The sequence below is a fragment of the Siphateles boraxobius genome, unplaced genomic scaffold, assembly GCF_051911475.1.
Source record: "Siphateles boraxobius isolate OS27281-9 unplaced genomic scaffold, OSU_SipBor_1 41, whole genome shotgun sequence".
NCBI lineage: Eukaryota > Metazoa > Chordata > Actinopteri > Cypriniformes > Leuciscidae > Siphateles > Siphateles boraxobius.
Window position 1 is genome coordinate 34473814 of NW_027509042.1, and position 23407 is coordinate 34497220.

The 23407-nt window shown below is 38.9% G+C and overlaps 1 protein-coding gene across 4 annotated transcripts in view; it reads left to right on the forward strand.

Annotated features, from left to right (window-relative positions):
- agap1 (ArfGAP with GTPase domain, ankyrin repeat and PH domain 1) overlaps positions 1 to 23407 on the forward strand; it is a 241979-nt gene that overhangs the window by 111719 nt on the left and 106853 nt on the right. For 2 of the 4 annotated variants that reach the window (XM_077199205.1, XM_077199203.1), the window contains exons 2-4: positions 17619 to 17677; positions 19133 to 19220; positions 21807 to 21821. In XM_077199205.1, coding sequence (XP_077055320.1) covers positions 17619 to 17677; positions 19133 to 19220; positions 21807 to 21821 — 162 coding nt within the window. The remainder of the gene's footprint in view (positions 1 to 17618; positions 17678 to 19132; positions 19221 to 21806; positions 21822 to 23407) is intronic. The other 2 variants (XM_077199206.1, XM_077199204.1) reach the window with 1 other exon arrangement.

Consider the following 23407-nt stretch of genomic DNA (forward strand, 5'->3'; position numbering starts at 1 on the left):
TTTTCTCTTATTCGATCATAAACTAGCGCATTACGTACCGTTTCACTAGCCTGCTTTCACTTCGCTTCAGCGTCATCATTACAACACAGCATTTATTACGGCTTTTGTTGACACAGCGCGCGTTCCGGGACTGATCCCAGCAATGTTACTAGGTCCCCAACCTGGCATCGATCCCGGGATCAATCCTGGGTCGTGTTTGCGTTCACACAGAAGGCCTTCTGGCAAATTCCCGGCAATTTCCCGGGATCAACGTGCTGTGTGAAAGGGGCTTTAGTAGGACAGTACTGTACTTTAAAGTTTTGAACTGTTGTACAATGTTCACAGAATACAGTGACTTGGTCTCAAGTGAGTTAGATGTTTATTGAGAATACTCATTGTTGGCTTATTCATAGTGTGAATTCAGGACACACTTGTATCCTTTATAAAAATGTATTTTTATATAAATATTTATTTTTTTCTTCTAAAATTACATTTTACACAGGTAAAGGTGCCTATTTAATAAATAAAATCAGTTATTTCTGAAAATAAATTGCATAAGTAAAAAAAAAAAAGTGTTTTCGAAAATAGCTCTTTATTTGATTATCATAAAAATGGGTTTTCTATACAGAGATATCGACATCGGTAAATATCGGTATCGGCCATAAAAGCAATATTAATATCGGTTATCGGTATCGGCCACAATTTTCACATCGATGCATCCCTACTATTCCTTTAAAGATACAGATACAAAAAATGCTATAAGTAAAAGTATAGTGTTTTTTTTCCCTGTTGTTGTTTGATTAATACTGATGCAGCCAGCATATATACTATATATATATATATATATATATATATATATATATATATATATATATATATATATATATATATAATATATCTACAGTAACTCACAGAGCCAATACTGACACACGTCCCAGACTGTTTTTTTCCCCAAACAGATTTTCCTAAACTATTTTTCCCCCAAACTGTTGGTTCACTTTAAGTCCCCCTTTGGTGAAAATCAAGCTTTTAATGTTGTTTATATGTCTATGTGGTGTTTTTAATGTGCTTTTAAGACAAACAATGTGCAATTTCATAAGTAAACACCATTGCTTGAGTATTTTCTCTTTAAAACTGCAGTGAACCAAAGACAGTCTCAAAAATGTGGTTTAAAATCGCTGGTGTTTCTGACTTCACAAATTACCTTGTAATCAATCACGTTCGTGCCGGCGGGCTTTACCATATCATTAACTATGGCCGCTCTGAAGCAGTGAAGTCTCAAGAGAAGCCAGGTTATCCCCGTATATTTTTCTATTGACATAAAAATCAGGTAGATTTACTGATATAGCGGGTGTATGATGTATATTACGATGTTATGATGAACTATAGGCCTATACCTTTCTTTGTTTACCCTTTCTGAGTTGTTCAAAGCGTTTCTAAGGATACTGAGGTAGCGGTCAGACTCCAAGATGGCGAACGGGAACAACACACTATTAGCTGTTTGATAACATAATCAAGCAAAAGGCTAATCATATAAATTACCATTGTGTCCGACGTTGTAAAGAGCGATACCATTGTGGAGGCAGGGCTAATTATCATATTCATAAATCTGCGTACATACTAAATGAAGCAAGGGTGTAGAGGTACAGGTGGACTTTTAGACATAACCGCCAAGATAAATATTTTAACACAATTGTGTGTGTATTTTACAGTTCACGCTCAATAAACCTAGAACACAATTCGGTATTCGCACTGTGACAGGTGGCAAGCGCACGCATGGTAACTAAAGCCAGCCTGACAACGGTCAGTATGAGTTCTCTTTGGCGGTATGCTGTGCTTTTAATCTTTTTTTTTCTTTCTTTTTTTTAACTATCGAATGTTTAATCGCTTCTTCGGGACCGGACACCAGAAAGACTCGCTAATGCTACGTTTCACACAGACTGAGACAACATTCATGACACCTGTATCCTCGTAAAAAATAATGCATTATAACTTAAAGTAAATTAGGGATAATTTAATTAGATGATTATAATTAATATTGTTGTGATTAGCCTATTTTGCGGTAAAATGGCGAATTATGCAGGATCACAAGACAATTTACATTTAGTTGATTTTGCGTTATATTCAATGATCGTGGAATCAAGAAAGAATGGAGGGACTGGTTTTTACAGACAAATCCTGGGAGAGAACAGACTGTGCTTCTGACAGGCAGAGGCAGCCAGGACACAAAACACATGTTCAACTGTGCTACACTGGATAATTTATCTAACACAACTTCAAATACACCCCTGCTTATTCCATCACTTGCTGTGTCCCCCCCCCCCCCCCCCCCCCCAACCCTCTTCCTCTCTCTCTTCCTCTGTGTCATTTTGATGAAGAGCAGACACATTCTGCTAAACATTCTTATCTCCTGCTCTTTTTGCAAAGGTGACACCTAGTAACACAGTGTGAGCCTAGTAGACATTGCCACAGTGTGTGTGGATAAATTTAAAGCATGGAATCTTGCATGTTCACCTTATGAAGCTTGTAAAATCTAGGACACGGACTCAGCTTTTCTTCTGCTTTCTCAGCACATGATGTGCACGTGTGTTGCAGGTTGATGTGCATTGTGAATCTCTCTCTCTCTCTCTCTCTCTCTCTCTCTCTCTCTCTCTCTCTCTCTCTCTCTCTCTCTCTCTCTCTCTCTCTCTCTCTCTCTCTCTCTCTCTCTCTCTATACACTAAACACAGTATTAGTATGGTGTTCCTAATAATCCTTTAGGTGACTGTTTATATATATATGCTAGAAAAATAGAAAGGAAAAAAAACTCTAGAGGTGAATTCGCTCATATATATATATATATATATACATACAGTATATGTGTATATATATGAGCGAAATTCACCTCGTTATTTTTCTAGTTTTTTTTCTTTTCTAGTTTTCTAGCATATACAGGTCCTTCAAAAAAAATTAGCATATTGTGATAAAGTTCATTATTTTCCATAATGTAATGATAAAAATTAAACTTTCATATATTTTAGAATCATTGCACACCAACTAAAATATTTCAGGTCTTTTATTGTTTTAATACTGATGATTTTGGCATACAGCTCATGAAAAACCAAAATTCCTATCTCAAAAAATTAACATATCATGAAAAGGGTCTCTAAACGAGCTATTAACCTAATCATCTGAATCAACTAATCAACTCTAAACACCTGCAAAAGATTCCTGAGGCTTTTAAAAACTCCCAGCCTGTTTCATTACTCAAAACCGCAATCATGGGTAAGACTGCCGACCTGACTGCTGTCCAGAAGGCCATCATTGACACCCTCAAGCAAGAGGGTAAGACACAGAAAGAAATTGTGGCGTGGCATGGAGGCAATCAGCCTGTGGCACTGCTGAGGTGTTATGGAGGCCCAGGATGCTTCGATAGCGGCCTTAAGCTCATCCAGAGTGTTGGGTCTTGCGTCTCTCAACTTTCTCTTCACAATATCCCACAGATTCTCTATGGGGTTCAGGTCAGGAGAGTTGGCAGGCCAATTGAGCACAGTAATACCATGGTCAGTAAACCATTTACCAGTGGTTTTGGCACTGTGAGCAGGTGCCAGGTCGTGCTGAAAAATTAAATCTTCATCTCCATAAAGCTTTTCAGCAGATGGAAGCATGAAGTGCTCCAAAATCTCCTGATAGCTAGCTGCATTGACCCTGCCCTTGATAAAACACAGTGGACCAACACCAGCAGCTGACATGGCACCCCAGACCATCACTGACTGTGGGTACTCCAGTGCTGCTTATCTGTAGCCCAGGTCAGGCGCTTCTGCCACTGTTTCTGGTTCAAAAGTGGCTTGACCTGGGGAATGCGGCACCTGTAGCCCATTTCCTGCACACGCCTGTGCACGGTGGCTCTGGATGTTTCTACTCCAGACTCAGTCCACTGCTTCCGCAGGTCCCCCAAGGTCTGGAATCGTCCTTCTCCACAATCTTCCTCAGGGTCCGGTCACCTCTTCTCGTTGTGCAGCGTTTTTTGCCACACTTTTTCCTTCCCACAGACTTCCCACTGAGGTGCCTTGATACAGCACTCTGGGAACAGCCTATTTGTTCAGAAATTTCTTTCTGTGTTTTACCCTCTTGCTTGAGGGTGTCAATGATGGCCTTCTGGACAGCAGTCAGGTCGGCAGTCTTACCCATGATTGCGGTTTTGAGTAATGAAACAGGCTGGGAGTTTTTAAAAGCCTCAGGAATCTTTTGCAGGTGTTTAGAGTTGATTCAGATGATTAGGTTAATAGCTCGTTTAGAAAACCTTTTCATGATATGCTAATTTTTTGAGATAGGAATTTGGGGTTTTCATGAGCTGTATGCCAAAATCATCAGTATTAAAACAATAAAAGACCTGAAATAATTCAGTTGGTGTGCAATGAATCTAAAATATATGAAAGTTTAATTTTTATCATTACATTATGGAAAATAATTAACTTTATCACAATATGCTAATTTTTTGAGAAGGACCTGTATATAAACACTCACCTAAAGGATTATTAGGAACACCGTACTAATACTGTGTTTGACCCCCTTTCGCCTTCAGAACTGCCTTAATTCTACGTGGCATTGATTCAACAAGGTGCTGAAAGCATTCTTTAGAAATGTTGGCCCATATTGATAGGATAGCAGCTTGCAGTCGATGGAGATTTGTGGGATGCACATCCAGGGCTCGAAGCTCCCGTTCCACCACATCCCAAAGATGCTCTATTGGGTTGAGATCTGGTGACTGTGGGGGCCATTTTAGTACAGAGAACTCATTGTCATGTTCAAGAAACCAATTTGATATGATTCGAGCTTTTTGACATTGTGCATTATCCTGCTGGAAGTAGCCATCAGTGGATGGGTACATGGTGGCCATAAAGGGATGGACATGGTCAGAAAAAATGATCGGGTAGGCCGTGGCATTTAAACGATGCCCAATTGGCACTAAGGGGCCTAAACTGTGCCAAGAAAACATCCCCCACACCATTACACCACCACCACCAGTCTGCACAGTGGTAACAAGGCATGATGGATCCATGTTCTCATTCTGTTTACGCCAAATTCTGACTCTACCATCTGAATGTCTCAACAGAAATCGAGACTCATCAGACCAGACAACATTTTTCCAGTCTTCAACTGTCCAATTTTGGTGAGCTCTTGCAAAGTGTAGCCTCTTTTTCCTATTTGTAGTGGAGATAAGTGGTACCCGGTGGGGTCTTCTGCTCTTGTAGCCCATCCGCCTCAAGGTTGTGTGTGTTGTGGCTTCACAAATGCTTTGCTGCATACCTCAGTTGTAACGAGTGGTTATTCCAGTCAAAGTTGCTCTTCTATCAGCTTGAATCAGTCGGACCATTCTCCTCTGACCTCTAGCATCAACAAGGCATTTTCGCCCACAGGACTGCTGCATACTGGATGTTTTTCCCTTTTCACACCATTCTTTGTAAACCCTAGAAATGGTTGTGCGTGAAAATCCCAGTAACTGAGCAGATTGTGAAATACTCAGACCGGCCCGTCTGGCACCAACAACCATGCCACGCTCAAAATTGCTTAAATCACCTTTCCTTCCCATTCTGATATTCGGTTTGAGTTCAGGAGATTGTCTTGACCAGGACCAAACCCCTAAATGCATTGAAGCAACTGCCATGTGATTGGTTGATTAGATAATTGCATTAATGAGAAATTGAACGGGTGTTACTAATAATCCTTTAGGTGAGTGCGTGTGTATATGTGTGTGTGTGTGTATATATATATATATATATATATATATATATATATATATATATATATATATATATATATATATATATATATATATATATATATATATATATATATATATATAAAAATAAATTCTAAATAAATATAAATTCTAAATAAATATATTATTATTTTGCATTTTTCTAAATGCAGATTCAGACACAAATAAATTTGAGATTTGTGGAGATATTGGCTCTCCTGCACACGCCTAATATTACTCTTCCCTTAATGATTCTGCCAGTCTTATTCAGCAAAGTCCCTGATTATGGATAAGCCCATGGTCTTCCTCCGAACAATCTTCCCACTCTTTCTGCTCACCTGGAACTGTGATTGGCATTTAGAATTTTCAGGATAAATTCTGACAAGAAACCTGTAAATACAAAAAAAGAAAAAAAAATTTTTCAACTAAATTAAGAGTGATCACAAAATGTAGCATCATCTGTAATAAGTCACGTCACAATAATAGGGGATAAGCTCTAAACCATCACTTATGCAAAACCCCATTGGTGTTACTAATAGAAATCATTTTGTAACAAAAGTGTATGAATACAAAAACTTTTGCAGGGCATTTGGCCTCCATGTATTTCATTATAGTCATGTATATCATCCATAGTTAAAACAACAATTACGATATTGTAGCAGACAATAAATGTCACACTTAGCTTTGTCTTCGGACAAAAATCCACACTTCTGACTGAGCGCTTCCCGCGGTATTAGGTCCATCATGTAACTGAAGTTCAGAGAAGCGAGCAAGGTTCTGGCTGATCGCCAGGTCAGGTTCTCACAGACGTGCAAAAGAAAAATCTGATCTACATGAAAATGAGCGCACGTGAATCAAAAAGAGGAATCGAAAATTACATTTTAGAACAATTATCCAAATCCTAACCTTGGGTATCAGATTTCAGGACCCATTGATCGATTTTCAATTCCCAACCCTATAAATAATGAATGCGCCAGTGCTTCCACCGACTTAACGTGGTAGATAACGAACGATTAGTTAATTCTGACCTTAAGAGGCTATATATGCAATCTAGGTTTATAAAATCAAATTTACTAATCAAGTAGGCCTACAAGCTATAACACAAAGGAAATCCACTTCTAACTTACATAAGCCCTACTGTTGTATTACAAATTTATTAAATGTTTAATTTAGGTTCCAATACAATAGTATGTAAACTGAGAAAGTTTAGTAGACTGAATTTAGCATTTGAGGTATAAATGAAATGAGTCAGACTAATGAGACTATCACTCTTTGTCTTTAATGTCTCTTGGAGCCAGTCCCAGTCATTGAATAGTTAGGCTGATTGGATTATCACCTTTGCATTTGAATCACACCGTTATACTGATGAGATCAGGGCTGGGGAATTTTCGGTAACGGGCTGACTCCTGTACTTCATTTACATGCTTTGTTCAGATTGTCTCCACCTCTATTACCCCTTTTCCACCAAAGCATTTTGAGAGCCGGTTCGGAGCCGGTACCTACTCGCGAACCGGTTCTTTGTGTTTCGACAGCCAAAGAACCGGTTCTCGGCCAGGAAAACTGGTTCCAAAGCGGCACCAACTCTTTGCTGGACTAGAACCAGAGAACCGTTCTTTTACCACCGTGTCATGCTTACGGCGGGGCTGGAGGCGGGTTTAGATGTGTCCTAAACATATTTTATGACCGCAAAGCCAGGAGAAACATTTGCAGAAACACGATGTAGTCCACCATTGTAATTATTATGCTTGAAGTTGGCGCAAGCGTTTCTAGCTTTTTTTAAATTTTATTTTTTTATTGAAAATATGTAAGCAAAGAAGAAAACAGTCAAAATATAGAACAAATAAACGGAAAGAAAAAAAGACACAAGACAGAGGTACATAACTAATCAGAAAAGATTACATATCAAAGGAAAAGATTAAAAGACTTACTTATTTCAATTGTTTTTAAAGCCTTCATGGTACACAAGTTAGAGATAATCCCAAAATAATGTACTTGCTAGCGTTTCTGTATGGCGACGTACACAGTGACGTAACGATGTCGTTCGCTGGGCGCTCTAGTCAGTGGGAAAACAAACCGGTTCTGAGAAGGTTCGCAAGTTGAACCAACTCCGAACTAACTTTGAACCAGCACCAGTTCCGAACCAGTTCTTTTTTGGTGGAGAAGGGGTATATGTAATCCCTCCCCCTTGAAAGGTATAAACTCTACTGTGCTGAGCTATTTGTTAGACTTAGGATGACTACAGCCACGCACAGGAAGTTTCCTATAAAGAGTAACTTCTGCTTGAAAGATATCCAGACGACTCCTGGTCTCTGAAGAAAACATTTTCAACGCTACGTTACAGCTAACATCAAAGCCGCTGGCAGTTCTTATACTAACGTTAATGCTATGTTACTGACATTTTGGTTTGCATAAAAAATAAAGATTCATCACTAACCAGAAAACTTTGCAATAGACAGCGACACGAGGCAAAGGCGCTCTCAAAGTTGCTCAGATAACTGAAGAATTCTTCATAAAATGGCACTTTGTGGTGGTTTTTCGCGGTCATTTTGTATTATTGTATTTAAATTTACAGTAACCTGTCCCAAACTGCATCGAAACCTCCGTATCATATGTACACAGAAATGTTGAAAATAAATGAAATACCTTGAATATCTAAAAATCTTAAAATTTAAGAGTTAACCCTTGTGCATTGTTCAAATTCACTACCATTTTATGTTCGTGGCTGAAAACAGCCACTACTTTAAACTGCTGTAAAAATATCTAATAAATATATATATTTGACTTCCATTGACTTCGATTATAACCACATTTTTTGATTGCAAAGCCATGTCGCCATATAATCATGCATTTTTGATTGTTGGTGGATTTCCATTTTGGGAAGAGGTATCATTAAGTTTTTACTGTTGATAACCAGGTGGCACCATTAACCCTTTAGATAGGCCTGTGCAAATAAAAGCTTAGTTTCTGGCTTTTACATGGAGTTATATGGAGTATAATAGCATATTAATGTGTGAGTGAGAGAGATAGAGAGACGCTCATCTTGATGCGTCTGAATTCCTAAAAAACAGGTGTTTTGCCCCCTCGATATGTTTTAGGAAAACAGTATAAAACTGTGAAAACAACAGAAATCATTTACAGTGGTAGGTAAAAGTAATCCATGTGAATCAGGAAGTTTAATCAAAGTCCTGATTGCTTTAAATGGTTAACCGATTTAATATAGGTTTTTATTCATATACATATGGATCAATATTGCATATTGTTGACCATGAAAATTTATTTATTGTTCTTTGTTATTTAAAAACAAAACAAAATCAAGGTTTCAGTAAGTGAGGCCCTTACAATGGGAGTAAATGGGAATCATGTAAAATGCAAAAGCAAAGTTGTAAAATGGGATGACACTTAACAGAAAAGATTTATGAATCTTTTTTTTTTTTACACGGTAACTGCCTCATTGTAACCCTTTTTATTTAATAAAGAAAATCAAATTCATTTTTGTGGTAATTAGCATTATGTGATAATGTTGGTTGAGATTAACTTACATTGAATTTTCCTCAACATTGACTTTTGGCATTGTGTCAGTCAGTGCATGCAAGCATTAGGATTTAGTTTTCATGATCATGATAATAGTGTCGAAGGGGACTAGCGAGTCACTGAACTGGTTCAATTTGTGTGTGGCAACACATTGATTTAGCCACAGCAGTGACTCCAGCATGCAGGTCATTGAACTGGTACTACAGCGACCTTGCTGCACTGGGAACTCTGGGGAAGATGGAAAATTGAGGCCCCTCCTAGGAAAACAGGAAGCAGCTGTAACAACATCCTGTTTCAGAGTGATGTCCAGGGAGCATTGGCACATGGGTGAGCCAACAGTAGCCCAAGTGCAGCCCAACTGTAGGGCAACAATGCAGCCCAGTGTGTCAGAGGAGCAGTAGGGGGCCGACAGACTGGAGTTTTTCCATTCAATCTATTGAGGTCAATGACCAGCATATGCATATTGCCAGAATACAGTTATTTGCTGTTTTTTGTTGTTGTTGAAGATTATGTTTGATTGTGGGAATTGGAGAGAGAGAGAATCTTTGAAAGTTAGTGTGTTTTCGCAAAAACTGCTGGGGAACGTGGCTTTGTGTTCAGGAAGCTATTTCGGGAGATGCAGTGAATGAGGAGGTGAAACATGCTGTTCTCAGTGTCTAGAGGGAATGATGGGGTGAGGTGGGAATTAGATGATAGAGATCGAGATGAGGACTGGAAAGTGAGTGGAACGGAGAGAGAGAGTGAGGTTATCTAGTGTTTTCCATAAAATGATCAGAGTGTACAGCAGTAAGTCATGTTTCTGACAGTTAATTGAATTAAACTGAGGCTCCACAGAACACTGACTCAATGTGCACTTCACTGCCTCTCACTGTGTTCTTTACAAGTCTAGAAGCAATTGGATAAGTGCTATGTATGCCTTTTTTTGTCTGTAATTTCCTCATTTTCAATTCTAATATGGCCCATCTTTGACCTGAACTTGTCAGCATTTTACTTTACAATTTCATGTTGAATCAGACAGATGTAGCCCAGTGTTAAGCTCAGAAAGCACGCTCCAACTGTTCACACACTGTGTAAGGTTTTAAAGAGATAGTTCACTCAAAAATAGAAATAAATGATAGGATGACAGAATTTAAATCATTAATTCCATCATTTACTCATGTCGTTCCAAAAGTGAGTTAGGTACTTTCGTCTGTGGAACATCAAAAGAGATATTTTGAGAAATTATTTGTCAATAGAATAAATGTCAATGGACTCCAGTGTTGTTTGGCTCATGAAAGCATGGTTACATGTTGTTCTGGGAGTTTTCTTTGGTGACATCCAGTCATTCCATTAGCAATCCACAGAGACTGCAATTTTAGATGAGGGTAAAAGATTTCTCCATGCAGCTTTCATTAAACCAAAGATTTCCACGATGCGGAACAGAATCACGGAATCCAGTCAGAAAAATGAAATTTACAGGATAAAATGTCCCCCATGTTGATAGTGGTTCCCTGATGCAAATGAGATTAGGCCTATATATCGTACGAAGTTTATCCTGGTGTTAACGCTGTGACATCCTATTTGTCAGACTGATACAAACCGGTAATGATTCATTCAAAGAAGCAGCTCATAAGAGTCATTTGCTCATGAAACAGACTACAGTGGTCACACTATTTTATATATTATTTTGAGTGCAACTGACTGTAAAGGCTCATTCTTGCTGGAGCTGGCGTGAAAGCGGTACATGAAACACTGGTAACCACTCTAATGCATATGCTAGCACATATGGCGAGAGCTTTTCAAAATCATAAGCTCCAATCTGACGACGACTTCCGTTCTAATTAGGCCAGTTCTTGGCCAGAATAAGCTGCAAAATGTATCAGACTTTGATGACTGTCAAAATTCTGGCTCTAGATGAATATAGATGATACCAGATAAAACCAAGCCCAATAGAGCCCTGCACGGGCCTCAAATCTAGGCCCGAGCCCGGCCCTGGCCGGAGACGCTCAGGCCCTAGCCCGACCCGTGTCCGACAGCTCATCAAAATTATCAGCCCGACCCAAGTCCGAGCCCATTTTTTATTTTTTTCATTACACAGCGACAGCCTTCCCTATTTGCAGCCATTAAAATAGATCAGTTTTGTTTCTTTTCATTTATTTATTAAAGGAGAACTCCGGGCAATTTTTAAGTTAATCTTGATCGTTAGACCTTTGGGAGTACTGACTATAGAAAAAAAAACGAACCGGATTGGTGCTTGCTACGCGGAGCTGCGACCGCGAATGCCCAGAGCTCCCACTCAGCTAAAACGGCAGCTATGGGGGCATGGACATAAAGAGCGTTTTTGAGCCTCTTAACAGACACAAAATGCAATTAAAATGTCTGTCCAACATGAACAGGGACCCTACATGTGAACAAGATGCGTTTAGCAACTTAGCCATTGTTTCAACTCACCTAAATAGTCTTTTAGACGGCAAGCTGTAGTCTCGCGCTGCAGTCCCGTGCTGTAGCCGGAAAAGGTAAACAATGTCCAGGTGGGAGGAGCGTTGATCATGTGCGACATGAGCTGGGTGGGAGCTCTGGGCATTCGCGGTCGCAGCTCCGCGTAGCAATCACCAATCCGGTTCGTTTTTTTTTCTATAGTCAGTACTCACAAAGGTCTAACGATCAAGATTAACTTAAAAACTGCCCGGAGTTCTCCTTTAAGTTGACGATCAAGCAGCCGAGCCAACAGCAAGTAAAACATGTTTGATCAATTTAGCCTCTGAAATCAACGCTAATACTTTACTTTGCTACAATAAAATCCATAGATATAAAACAATTCAAGCATATCACACAGACAGTTAGTTTAATAAATGTTTATTTAATGTTTTGAAATAGGCTACTACTGAGGCAGGCTCAGGTTGCTCGCAACAGCGCTCGCAAACGAAATGAGCAATAGCCTATCTAAACAAATTTAATTAAAAACAAACTTGCAGGTTATCTTATCTCAAAAGGGCACCACAGAACATGGCCATTCTATTTCCCAGTAACTTAGTTTCCAACAGTTAAACAAAAATAAAGTCCAATCAAACGATAAACAGCAGTAGTTTGCAACAGTTAAATAAAAATAAAGTCCAATCAAACGAAAAGTTAGAACAGTCTCTTACAGAGGATCGTGGAGAAAAAGAGCAGCATCCACAGTGGGAGGTTTTAACCCCGTCCTCCTCTCTTCTATCACTCTTCCCGTTGCGCTGAAGACGCGTCCGCTGCTGCTGCTGCTGGCGGGGGAAACTAAACACAGAGTTGCGGTAGCAGGGTCTCGTGCTGTTTCCACCAGAGCAGCACATCTCGTCCATCACCTACCATGTTGTGTGGGTGCGTGAGACTGTCTTGTCAGTCATATGTCAGTGTAACGTTAATTATACGATGGGTTAAAAACAGGTTATGTATGTATGTATAATGTTTACGTTACTCTATGTGGCCCCATTAATTGCCCCTTGGGGAAAAATAATGTGTTTTGAAATTGAGGTTATGAAATGTCTTTTTATGTTTGTTTTTCTATCGTCGACGTCAACTTCTCATATTTTCTTTTAATTAATGTCTAAAAATATAAAAAGGATAACCCAAAAAAAGCCTGAGGCCCGGCCCGCATGTGAACTATGACGTGAAAATTGGCCCGAAGCCCGGCCCTAGGGGCGTAAATAAGACGGGGCCCGTCGGGCTCGGGCTGAAATGCAGGGCTTTACCAGAGAAATTACATACTCTCACTGTTCTGAAGAAGAGGAAATGCAGCTTCATGAGAGAATTACGCCATGACCGAATGATGATGGATGTCCTTGGGAGTGCTGTGAAATGGCTAATTGTTGCACGCTCCCCGAGTCCCGACACATTCATTATTGGGCTCTGTGTGTTTGTTCCGCTATCCGCTTTCATAAATCCTAATTGAATCTTTGATAGAGCCTCATGCTGTCGATGTTGGGCTGCTATGGCCTAGTTCTCCAAGACCCCTCAGGATGCTTACATTGGCTGTGTGGGATTTTAATGATACAGCAGACACTCTTAAAGCTGCATGTTTATAAAGTGAGGGTGAAAGGAGGAAAGCTGAACTATATAAAATGACCTGATCTGGTTCAGGCCATCAAAGACTCTAGGACAACAACCCTGATAACATTATGCAGAATTATTGTAAATTGATGGACCTCCAGTAAACGTCTTTTTATTCCATTATTCTGTTCTTTCCATCACATCGTCCTTTTCTGCCCAACACACAGAGTGGGTGGTGGAAGTCCGCTTCTGTAATCGGTCAGCTCACAGCGAGGGGGTGGAGGGTCCAGGCAGGTCATGGGAAACTGACTGCAAAGAATCAACGTCGAGTGAAATTACTCTCACCCTACATACGCATATAAACAAATACATAAGAGCATTTAAAAAAGACACTTGAGCCTCCCACAGGGCACACAGACATCCCTTCATTAGCCCACCTGCTTGACTTGGACTTTGTTTGTTTGTTGTAGGTTTATACTGTTCTTTTTTTACTGTACCTTCTTAATTTCTATTTTTTTTTTATAGTTTTGTCTTGTTTAATGTCTACAAAAATCCCTATGTTCTTGTAATGTCTGTACAGGTACAAATGGCAAATTAAACAATCAATCATGAACCACTATTCTTGACTTGAAGACAGACATGTGAAAAACAAGTTATTTTGGTATGGCGTTCCCAATTACATTCTCTTTTTATTATTACCCCACATGACAGCATGAAACGCTACATTTTACTATTCATTCGTTCCCTTTCTATGCGCTGCAGCTGCAAATATCACAGTTCATTGTAGGGCTGCAGCTATCGATTCTTTTTGTAATCGATTAATCTAGCACTTAATCGATCGATTAATCTGATATTTTTTTGTGTGTGTGTTTTATTAACAGAATAGTTACAAAATATTACAGAATTATATTAAACTTGTGTCTATTTCGGATAAAGCTGTTATAAGTTATATACTATAAGTTATATAGTATGCAAGTTATAAAGCTATCTCATATGTGAATTTTCCTTTAAGATGTTATAATATAACAACTCTAAGCATCTAAGCATATTTGTGTATTCTGGTAGTTTAACGCTGAAGAAGAGCTGTTACGTGACTTGTTGTTGAACACGCAGTAAAAGCTGACGCACTTTTTGTTCCATGCGTTTTAACCTAAAAAATGAATAGGCCTACTCCGAATCTTTATTAAAAACCAACAGCCTGGGGACTTAAATTTTTGTTGTTGTCTGTAACTATTTTGCAGACGTGAAATACAAACAAGGTCTCGCAAAGACTGCAATACAATATTTGTTCCTCCATCACGTCTCGGTGTGTACAGTGAATGCATGCTGAAATTATTGTTGCGTGGCTACATAAAAGTTTAAGCATATGTGATGCATTGCTGCAATTGGTCTGACTGGCGTGTGTGTATGTGTGTGTGTGAAGGGGTTCTTTATTTAGGCTATACTCTCTTGCAATTGAACGTGATAGTTACGTTTACTACTTAAAAATGTCATCAAAGCTAAAAATCATATCTAGTCAAACCGCATCACGACATCACTACAAATACAGTATGGGATTAAAATCAGCGAACATCAATAGATTTAGACTACGTTACCTTGTTTCAGCGAGTTAAGTGTATTTAGTGAATTAAGTGTGTAATGATCCCACACTTTAGACAATTTCTGCCGTTTATTTACATATTTATTCTCCGCCATCGCGCCAACTAAATTCAAAATATATGCTTCCTGATAGTATAGTGATAGTATTGAATCGGGAGATAGGTGCATCATCCCAGCCCTTATATTCATCACTCACAACAAACAGTAACAATATAGACAAGTCTTACCTTGTATTAATCTTCATTTAATTTGTAAAGCGATCAATTAATCCAAAGGGGAGCTGCGATGTACTTCTTTACAAGCAAGCCTCTTGACAGATGTGCAACATGTTTCCTTGTACTTTCACCCCCCCCCCAAGTATTTGCATATATTATCCAAATTTACCAAGTTAACCTGCATCTGGACTGGATGAACACTTCCATGCACAATTTTTGATTCTGTGCGATTGTGATTTCCACAGATTTGTTGAGTCGGGCTGTGTTATATCACACACGACACACAGATGGAATGTTTTTCTTTGTTTTGTTTACCGTAACGTTTGTCTATACACAGGGGTTTTGTTACCTCCGGCACTCATCAGAAGACTACATTACATTACCCATCCTTTCTTGAAAACTACACCAAACACGGCAAATGTCTCAAAATGTATAAAAAATATACATAAAATTATTTTCTTTAAAAGCTTTAGCAATGTCTTTTATTACTGTTTTTATCGAGGCTGCACTAAGCTTTATAAATAACCATGCTTTTGTCTTCCATAATGAGAAAGCATCTAGCAAGTCTATTTAAATTGAAGAGTTGAGACAAAGATGACAAGGGCTTTGGCTGCAATAGATCATCACCGGTCTGTCACTCCCATCACGTCTCCTGTGATGTTACGGTTTGTCATTTTGAATGAGCCACAGTATCGCAGACACAGCTGTCATACCGCTTTGTTGATTGGTTCCATCTGTGCACCGCATACCCAGTAGAGGAAAGAGATCAAATAAGTCCAATCTTATAAAAACAATATGATTAATATGTGATTGCAACATTAAATGTACAATCCAACCTTTAACACCCAGTCAGTTGTGGGTAGCAGATTTTGTTAACCTTTCTCAGATTTCAGACACTGTGGCCTTTTGTGGGTCACCCAGCTGAATATATGAAGCAACCCCCCAAAGATTTTTCTTTCTTTCTATACTTCATCTGCTAGTTTATCGAAAAGTGCCAATGGAGACAATCCCCAAGGGTTATGCATATATGTTAGCATTAGTGTGTGTTTAGTATGGGTCTCTTGAGAAATTAGTTTTTTTCCATTCATTTACCTCTATCCTACCTTAAATAACAATAAAACCGAGCATGTATTTCAAACAGTGTAAAAACAGGAAAATGGTAGTCCTTGTTTTTAATGTTGATGATATATTATACTAGCAATAATTTTCTCACACGATTGCAAATGTGACATTGATTCATACAAGCATTCAACAAACAAAAATATATTAAGTGACCTACATTTTAAACACAGTATTGTCAATATTGTTTGCAACAAAATAATAGTTCCAATGAAAACCACATCTGAAAACTGTTGTGAGTCTCCTCTCCAAACAACACAACAGCAGTTTTTCATTAGTAAATTAATATGTGGCTTTGAACGAATCGGGAGATTCAATGAGCTTTTATAAACATACCATAGAAGATAACATTACTTGTGTGCTACTTTAGAGAAAGCAATGGCATCTGACATATTTTAAGATAAATCTGTGAAAGTTGCTTTTAGTTAAAACAGCTCAAAGATGCATTTAAGTCTGGGACTACGCTTAAGTCTTGTCCGTGAAACCGGGCACTAGTGTTTTAAAGTCCGTTCAGATTTTAAAAGCTGAATAGTGTATTCCAGTCTTCAGAAAGCAGCTGTCTATGTAGGCAGTAGACAAGGAAAGGGACTCACTACATTTATGCATTTTGCAGATACTTAGAGCATCAGGTACAAAGGATTTGAAACAGAGCTTAATAATCTAATACACCAAACTGGCATAGCATTATTTATCTTTTTCTTTCGTAATAGAGCATGACCTGAATCTCACCATACATGATTTTCACAACACTTCTGGGCCTGGTTTCACAGACAGGGCTTATATTAAACCAGGATTTGACAATTAGTTTAATTATCCTTGGACATTTAAGTGGCTTTTATAAATGTGCTTTAGAAAAAAAACAAACACATTACTGTTGTGCATCTTAAGGCAAAAGAATGGCACTGACATATTTTAAGATCCTAGTGCAAGTATCTTTCAGTTAAAACATCTCAATCATGCATTTTAGTCTTGGAATAGGCTTAAGCCTAATCTGTGAAACTGGGGGCTAGAGTCATGGATTTGCAGGCTTATTTGCTGGTCTCTTAGATGTCCTCTGAGCGTTTGAGCCCACTGTGCACATGCAGCCACTATTGTTCTATTGTAATGTGAAACGTGTCGTGCAGCTGAGCGTGGGGGCCGTGAAGGCATCATGGGGGTCTAATTAACACTTTGGATATTTCGCTCTGCTGAAAAAAAAAGACCTAAAATAAACGCAAACATGTTTTGTGCTATAGTGTAGTTGTAGAATAGTATGATAATTTTGGTTAAGTGTCAATGGAAAGGATTTTGTTCCACTTTGGTCTGTTTGACTGTGCTTTTCATCTGCTTTTTGTATTGATCAGTGAGCCGCATACCTAGAACTGTTCTTTAAATAAGTTTGTGTTTAAGTGCATGACCACATTTATGATGATCCCTCTCTTTTTCTGTTACAGATGCTTTTGTCAACAGTCAGGAATGGACGCTCAGTCGCGCAGTACCGGAGCTCAAAGTGGTGAGTCCAGTCACTGATGTTTATATTTGCCTTTAAAAAAAAAATCATAATAGAAGCTTTTATTTGCATCATTTAATTAGTGTTGCATGCTCGTCACCCCAAAACGGCTTCGATCAGGTCGAATGCAGTGTTTCTTAGAAAATACACTCGCTTAAACTCTCTTTTTACACTGTTTATTTGTCGGTTCACTAATAATAGACATATACATTCATTTCCTTCACAGTGTTATTTCCTCTACATCTCAAATTATCTCTTGCTTGATTACATTCTGGAAAATTATGAGGGTGAAAATGACATTGTACCAGTTTTAAATTAAAATGGTTGACATGTCTTGCTAAGGATAGTCCTATAATAATCATTTAATGAATCCAAAAGTCCAATAAACAATATTTTAATACATTTTGCATAATTTAAAATAAAAAGTTTGGAAATAACCATATTAAGTTACCTTATTTAGCTCAATTTTACTTTTTCTTTTAACATAACATCTCATATTTCATCCTTGGAAACAAGTACAATAACTTTAGGAAAAAAACATTATAAGGGTCAAAGTATTGCTTGATGTGGTGTTAATCCGTCTACAATCAAGAGATAGTCGAAACTGTTAATATAACTATATCAAAAAGGATACAAATAAAATCTGTTAGTTCTAATAAAACTCAACCCAGATTGCAGAGCGCCATAGCGCGGTACCTCTCGCTCGTCTCTCTCTCTCTCTCTCTCTCTCTCTCTCTCTCTCTCTCTCTCTCTCTCTCTCTCTCTCTCTCTCTCTCTCTCTCTCTCTCTCTCTCTCTCTCTCTCTCTCTCTCTCTCACACTCACCAGTACGTCTCGCGCGCTCTCTCTCTCTCTCTCTCACTCACCAGTACGTCTCGCGCTCTCTCTCTCTCTCTCTCTCTCTCTCTCTCTCTCTCTCTCTCTCTCTCTCTCTCTCTCTCTCTCTCTCTCTCTCTCTCTCTCTCTCTCTCTCTCTCTCTCTCTCTCTCTCTCTCTCTCTCTCTCTCTCTCTCTCTCTCTCTCACACTCACCAGTACGTCTCGCGCTCTCTCTCTCTCCCTCATGGAACACCGCTGCACAAATCTGTCCAACGCTGCGCTGTCAATGTTGGAGACCCAGCTTTAAAAAAAGTTATTAGCCAGCATGCAAGGAGCCTAGCTAATAAGGAGAGCTAAGTTATTGTTAGAATACAGCTGGATTTTCGAGCTGGTAGTCAATATCGATGTATATAGCTGGTGTATATAGTATATAGCTGTATATAGCTTGTTAGAATACAGCTGGTGTATATAGCTGGTAGTCAATATATATGCAAGCGCGCAGCCGACCGTCCCCCACCCACCCGTCACAGTTACACTGTCATTCTGTGGGAAACACTGTCAGCACTCAGCCAAGGTTATAAAACCACTAAAATATCACATAGTAAGGGACCCCTAATAATACTGTGTTTGTTTGTGTGCAGGGCATTGTGGGTAACTTGGCCAGTGGGAAGTCTGCTCTGGTTCACCGGTATCTGACGGGGACTTATGTGCAGGAAGAAAGCCCTGAAGGTAAGTAGCTTCAAATGGTTAAATACGGAGCCTCTTTAAAAGCCTTTTTATTCTTAGATTTTAAAACGTATTCATCTTATGCACAAGCGATATTATTAGCACAGTTTATAGTACTCCCTTTGATGCTTTTGAAAGACTGTACTATCTCTATTTTCAGTACTACCGAGGCATAGGCTAGACACACTTCTTATTTCTACTCTCAGCTTTCTCCTTCTCTTATTCTTCTTCTCCACACACCTGCTGTTAGTATGTTAGTATGGTACAGTTGTGCCGGAGGACTCTGCCATACTCTCCATGTATAATTGAGAACATTCAAGGCACGCCGCCAGACCACCACAATATGCTCTCTTCCCCGAGCGAGGATCTACTTTCAAAAGCTCCCCGTGTCAATATTTCATGTCCTTTATGATGTTATTATGTAGTCATGTTAAACTGGGCTTTCAAATGGCTGCCTCACAAAGCAGGGCTTGTAGTTTAGGTATTCATTTAAAAATCAGGGCTTTTCTTTAAAGATCGAAATTTGTTTAAGCAGCGTTTAGTACAATTGGGCTTAACTGCAGTAATCTGAATGCCTTAGGATCTCGTAGAGAGCATGAGGTCACAGGAGCGGAAATTTGGTGGACCGACGGGCACTAATCATGTCTCGTCCTCTCCTTTGCACTTCATCGTATAAAACTCAACCCACTGCATACCAGCGGTCAACCAGGAAATCACCCTGCAAGAAAAAACCCTCAGAAATGTCAATTGCCTGTTTGCTGCAGTGGATTATAGCACAGAGTGCCAAAAGAAACTTAGCGCGACATCAGAGACCGTTGAAGTGTGTGCCTTGCTAAGCTTAAGCGACACGGTTGAATTTTTCACGTTTGAGGCCAGCACGTCATCATGTGTTAGAAGTGCCGCTAAACTCAAATTTTCAGTGACAGCATGTCACATTTCCGCAACGGTTAACTGATTTGAAATTCAAAATTTAGATTCCAGTAAAACTACCATGCCACTAAAATGTTTTCCTACTCTTCTTTTTTGAAGTTTCACTATTCTGGGTTTAAAAATAGTGTTTCCTAGCTTTGGTAGAGTAACCCCAACCTCAAAACCACTAAGTAGAGCTGGAGCAGATTTTTACAGAGCACTCTGCAAAGAAAGCAGGCGGCCGCATGGGTTTTGCTCTGTCCCTCACTTCTATCACACATAATACATGAATAGACACATTCTCAGAACTCATTAAGATATATTATCACAAGGCCAATTGTGTGACTGTGTGTGTATGCTTACACAAGAAGGAAGAAAATCCCTACAGGCTTTGTGGTCCTGACACCGACCCGACCTTTACCATTTCAAAACCCAGCACCCCTATTTGGGTAAATAACTGACTTTTTGCTTATGCCGCCACATAAGCTGTTTGATTTAGAAATGCAGCTCTGCTGGGATCAGCAATTTGGTGCAATTGTGCAGGCCAGTCCCTCTGGCATGGGAAAAACACCACCACTTATATCAATGTAAAACATCAAATTTAGACTTTAAATCTTTTCCAAATGGGGTTTTACCCCACAAAACATTAAATCTAGATAAACTGGTTCACCATCCTGACCCATTTCTACTCTGCATGCTTTATCTTTTTATGGGTCAGTGGCAAATAAAAATATTTAAAAAATCTAGCTTAAAGTTTCAGTCTGACTGCTCTGATAGGATTTTGCGTGGATTATGTGACTGTCTCATGACACGTAAAACTCAAACGTCAGACGTTTTTATAGGAAACATGCTGACAGTCACTGCAGAAATAAGATTTCGTTGTTGCAAAGTGCCGGACGAGCAGAAAATGACAATTTAACAAAGACATTTTTTGCCAACGATGAAGACGACAGCATGGAATAAAGCTGCTCATACCAGCCTCCTACGTTTCTTCCATGTAAATGTCATGTTGTAAATAAGACAACATCTGTATTGCAAACCCCTCCATGTTGCGGTTGTTGTTATTTTTGGCGTATACCTACCAATCGCAACATCAATGCCACATAAATCAATGCAGATATTCCGGAAAGTGAAAGAGCGGCATGGGACACACACATCGGATCTGAACAGTTGCGATACACTGTGGACAGTCAATAATTTTAGATCAGATTCCAATCGGATACACAAATATTCGTATGAGTAAATTGCATTTGTAATGTATTTTTGAATGAACTAATAGATTGCGAGTTGCATCATTGACCTCAAAGCTCAGCTGGCATGCATTACATGAGTGTGTGTGATAGTATGTGCCCTTTTCAGCTGTATTGACCTGGCCTTGTTTGATCTGTTCAGATACACACATACTCACAGAAGCCCCTTGACTTTAGATAAGATTGTGATGAATGAATGAAAGTTATGCTTCTCTCTCTCTCTCTCTCTCTCTCTCTCTCTCTCTCTCTCTCTCTCTCTCTCTCTCTCTCTCTCTCTCTCTCTCTCTCTCTCTCTCTCTCTCTCTCTCTCTCTCTCTCTCTCTCTCTCTCTCTCTCTAATTTCTTAACTGTGACTGTGCATGTTTAGCTTGGCTGCTTTTTGATTTGAGTTTTGTTTATTCTCTCTTTCCTTGGTCTCTTCTTTAACTAGCTGACGTGGACGCAGGTAACTATTTGCTCTCTTTTTAAACGTCTGATATTTTCTTCTTGGGGAAGGTCTTTTCTAGTGCAAGAGAGTTGGACAGGTGGACTCTCCCCTCTGTGGCTTGTATAACAGCACATTCTTTGTCATGTTTCCATTTAGATGCATTGTTTTGCTCACAAACAGTCTGCATGATATTTAAAGTCTTGAAGTAGAGACGTATCAATTCCACACATCCTCTGTTTACTCAGCACAAAGCTTTAAACAGATCAAGCCACAGAACAGGAGGTTCCACTCCTCTCATGATGCCACTGTAGTTTTGCCATCTTCCATTTCATTCATTTCCTTAATGAACCACCAATGACACCACTGCACTAAGTGTTATAGGTCACTGTACATCGAGTCTGGATGTCAAACTGTTGTTCCACTGTGCGTTCTATCAAAAACTGTTCTTTTTTACACGAGTTTGTCGAGATGAGCTATCAGAGACATGAAACTCAAGCGTGTTTTTACTCAACTGACGTCAACTCCATGGAGAAAGAACCCAGAGTGTAATTAAGCGATGGGTGTGTATCTTTCACTCACTGTGCACTTCTCTCTCACTCTAAATTTTCTACAAATATATAAATAACTGGGTCCAGACTATATGCTGAGTATTAGCTGTCCTGACCCTGGTCCTCTTCCTCTTCCTTTATAGCTCAAACAGTGTCATTATGGAAAAGCTTGTCGTACCCTCCAGCCGTACCACCATACCCGAACAGGCTAACCCAATCTTCTTTTTCAACATGCCGACTTTTAGTCTAAAGCGCATGAACTTTGGCTTTCATATTATTGCCCATGTTTGGTTCAGCAGAAGAGCGGAGTTTAAACACTTTATCCAGACAGAGAGAAAATGGAAACAGAGGCTATAACTGTATTTTGGATATATTCCCTTTAGTGTAATAACTTATCTTTTTTTTAGAGATAATGATTATTTGCTGCTGTGTCTGATATGCAGAACTGATATTTAATAATCATTTTAATCAACACCATTTTTTTGGGTACAGTTATTACTAAATCATGGGTTTTCAAACTTTTTTTCCCAACTAGGATCTCATTGCCAAGGCCCCCTACTAAAAAACACTCTTTTATACTGTGTGTGGTAAAATAGTGTGATATTAAGGCAAGATTTTGTTTCAAAATAAAAATAATTTTCATTGCATTGAAGCCAAAATATCTAGAAAATGTGGTTAGTACATATATAAAAATATTTAAATAATTATTAAATTGTATTTGTATAGTGCTTTTCACAAGATTGGGATGTTTTTGTAATTGTCAATATTTAGAATATTTTTCTTTTCTTCTGAAATGTTCCCTTAGTAGCCTATTGTGACCCCCGCCCTGTGAATAATCCTAAACTTAGAACCGTGTTTCTCAAAGTGTGCGGATTTTTTGAGTGGAGTTTAAAGGGGGAGGCATGATTTAAAAAATTGAGAACCACTGGCTAGGAACAATAAAAATATACCATTTCTGTAACATATTACTTGAGCATAAATGGCTATCTAAAAAAAAGCACACATTTATTGACAATTGACATGATTACTGCTTTTAAATTAGTTATTTTACTTGAG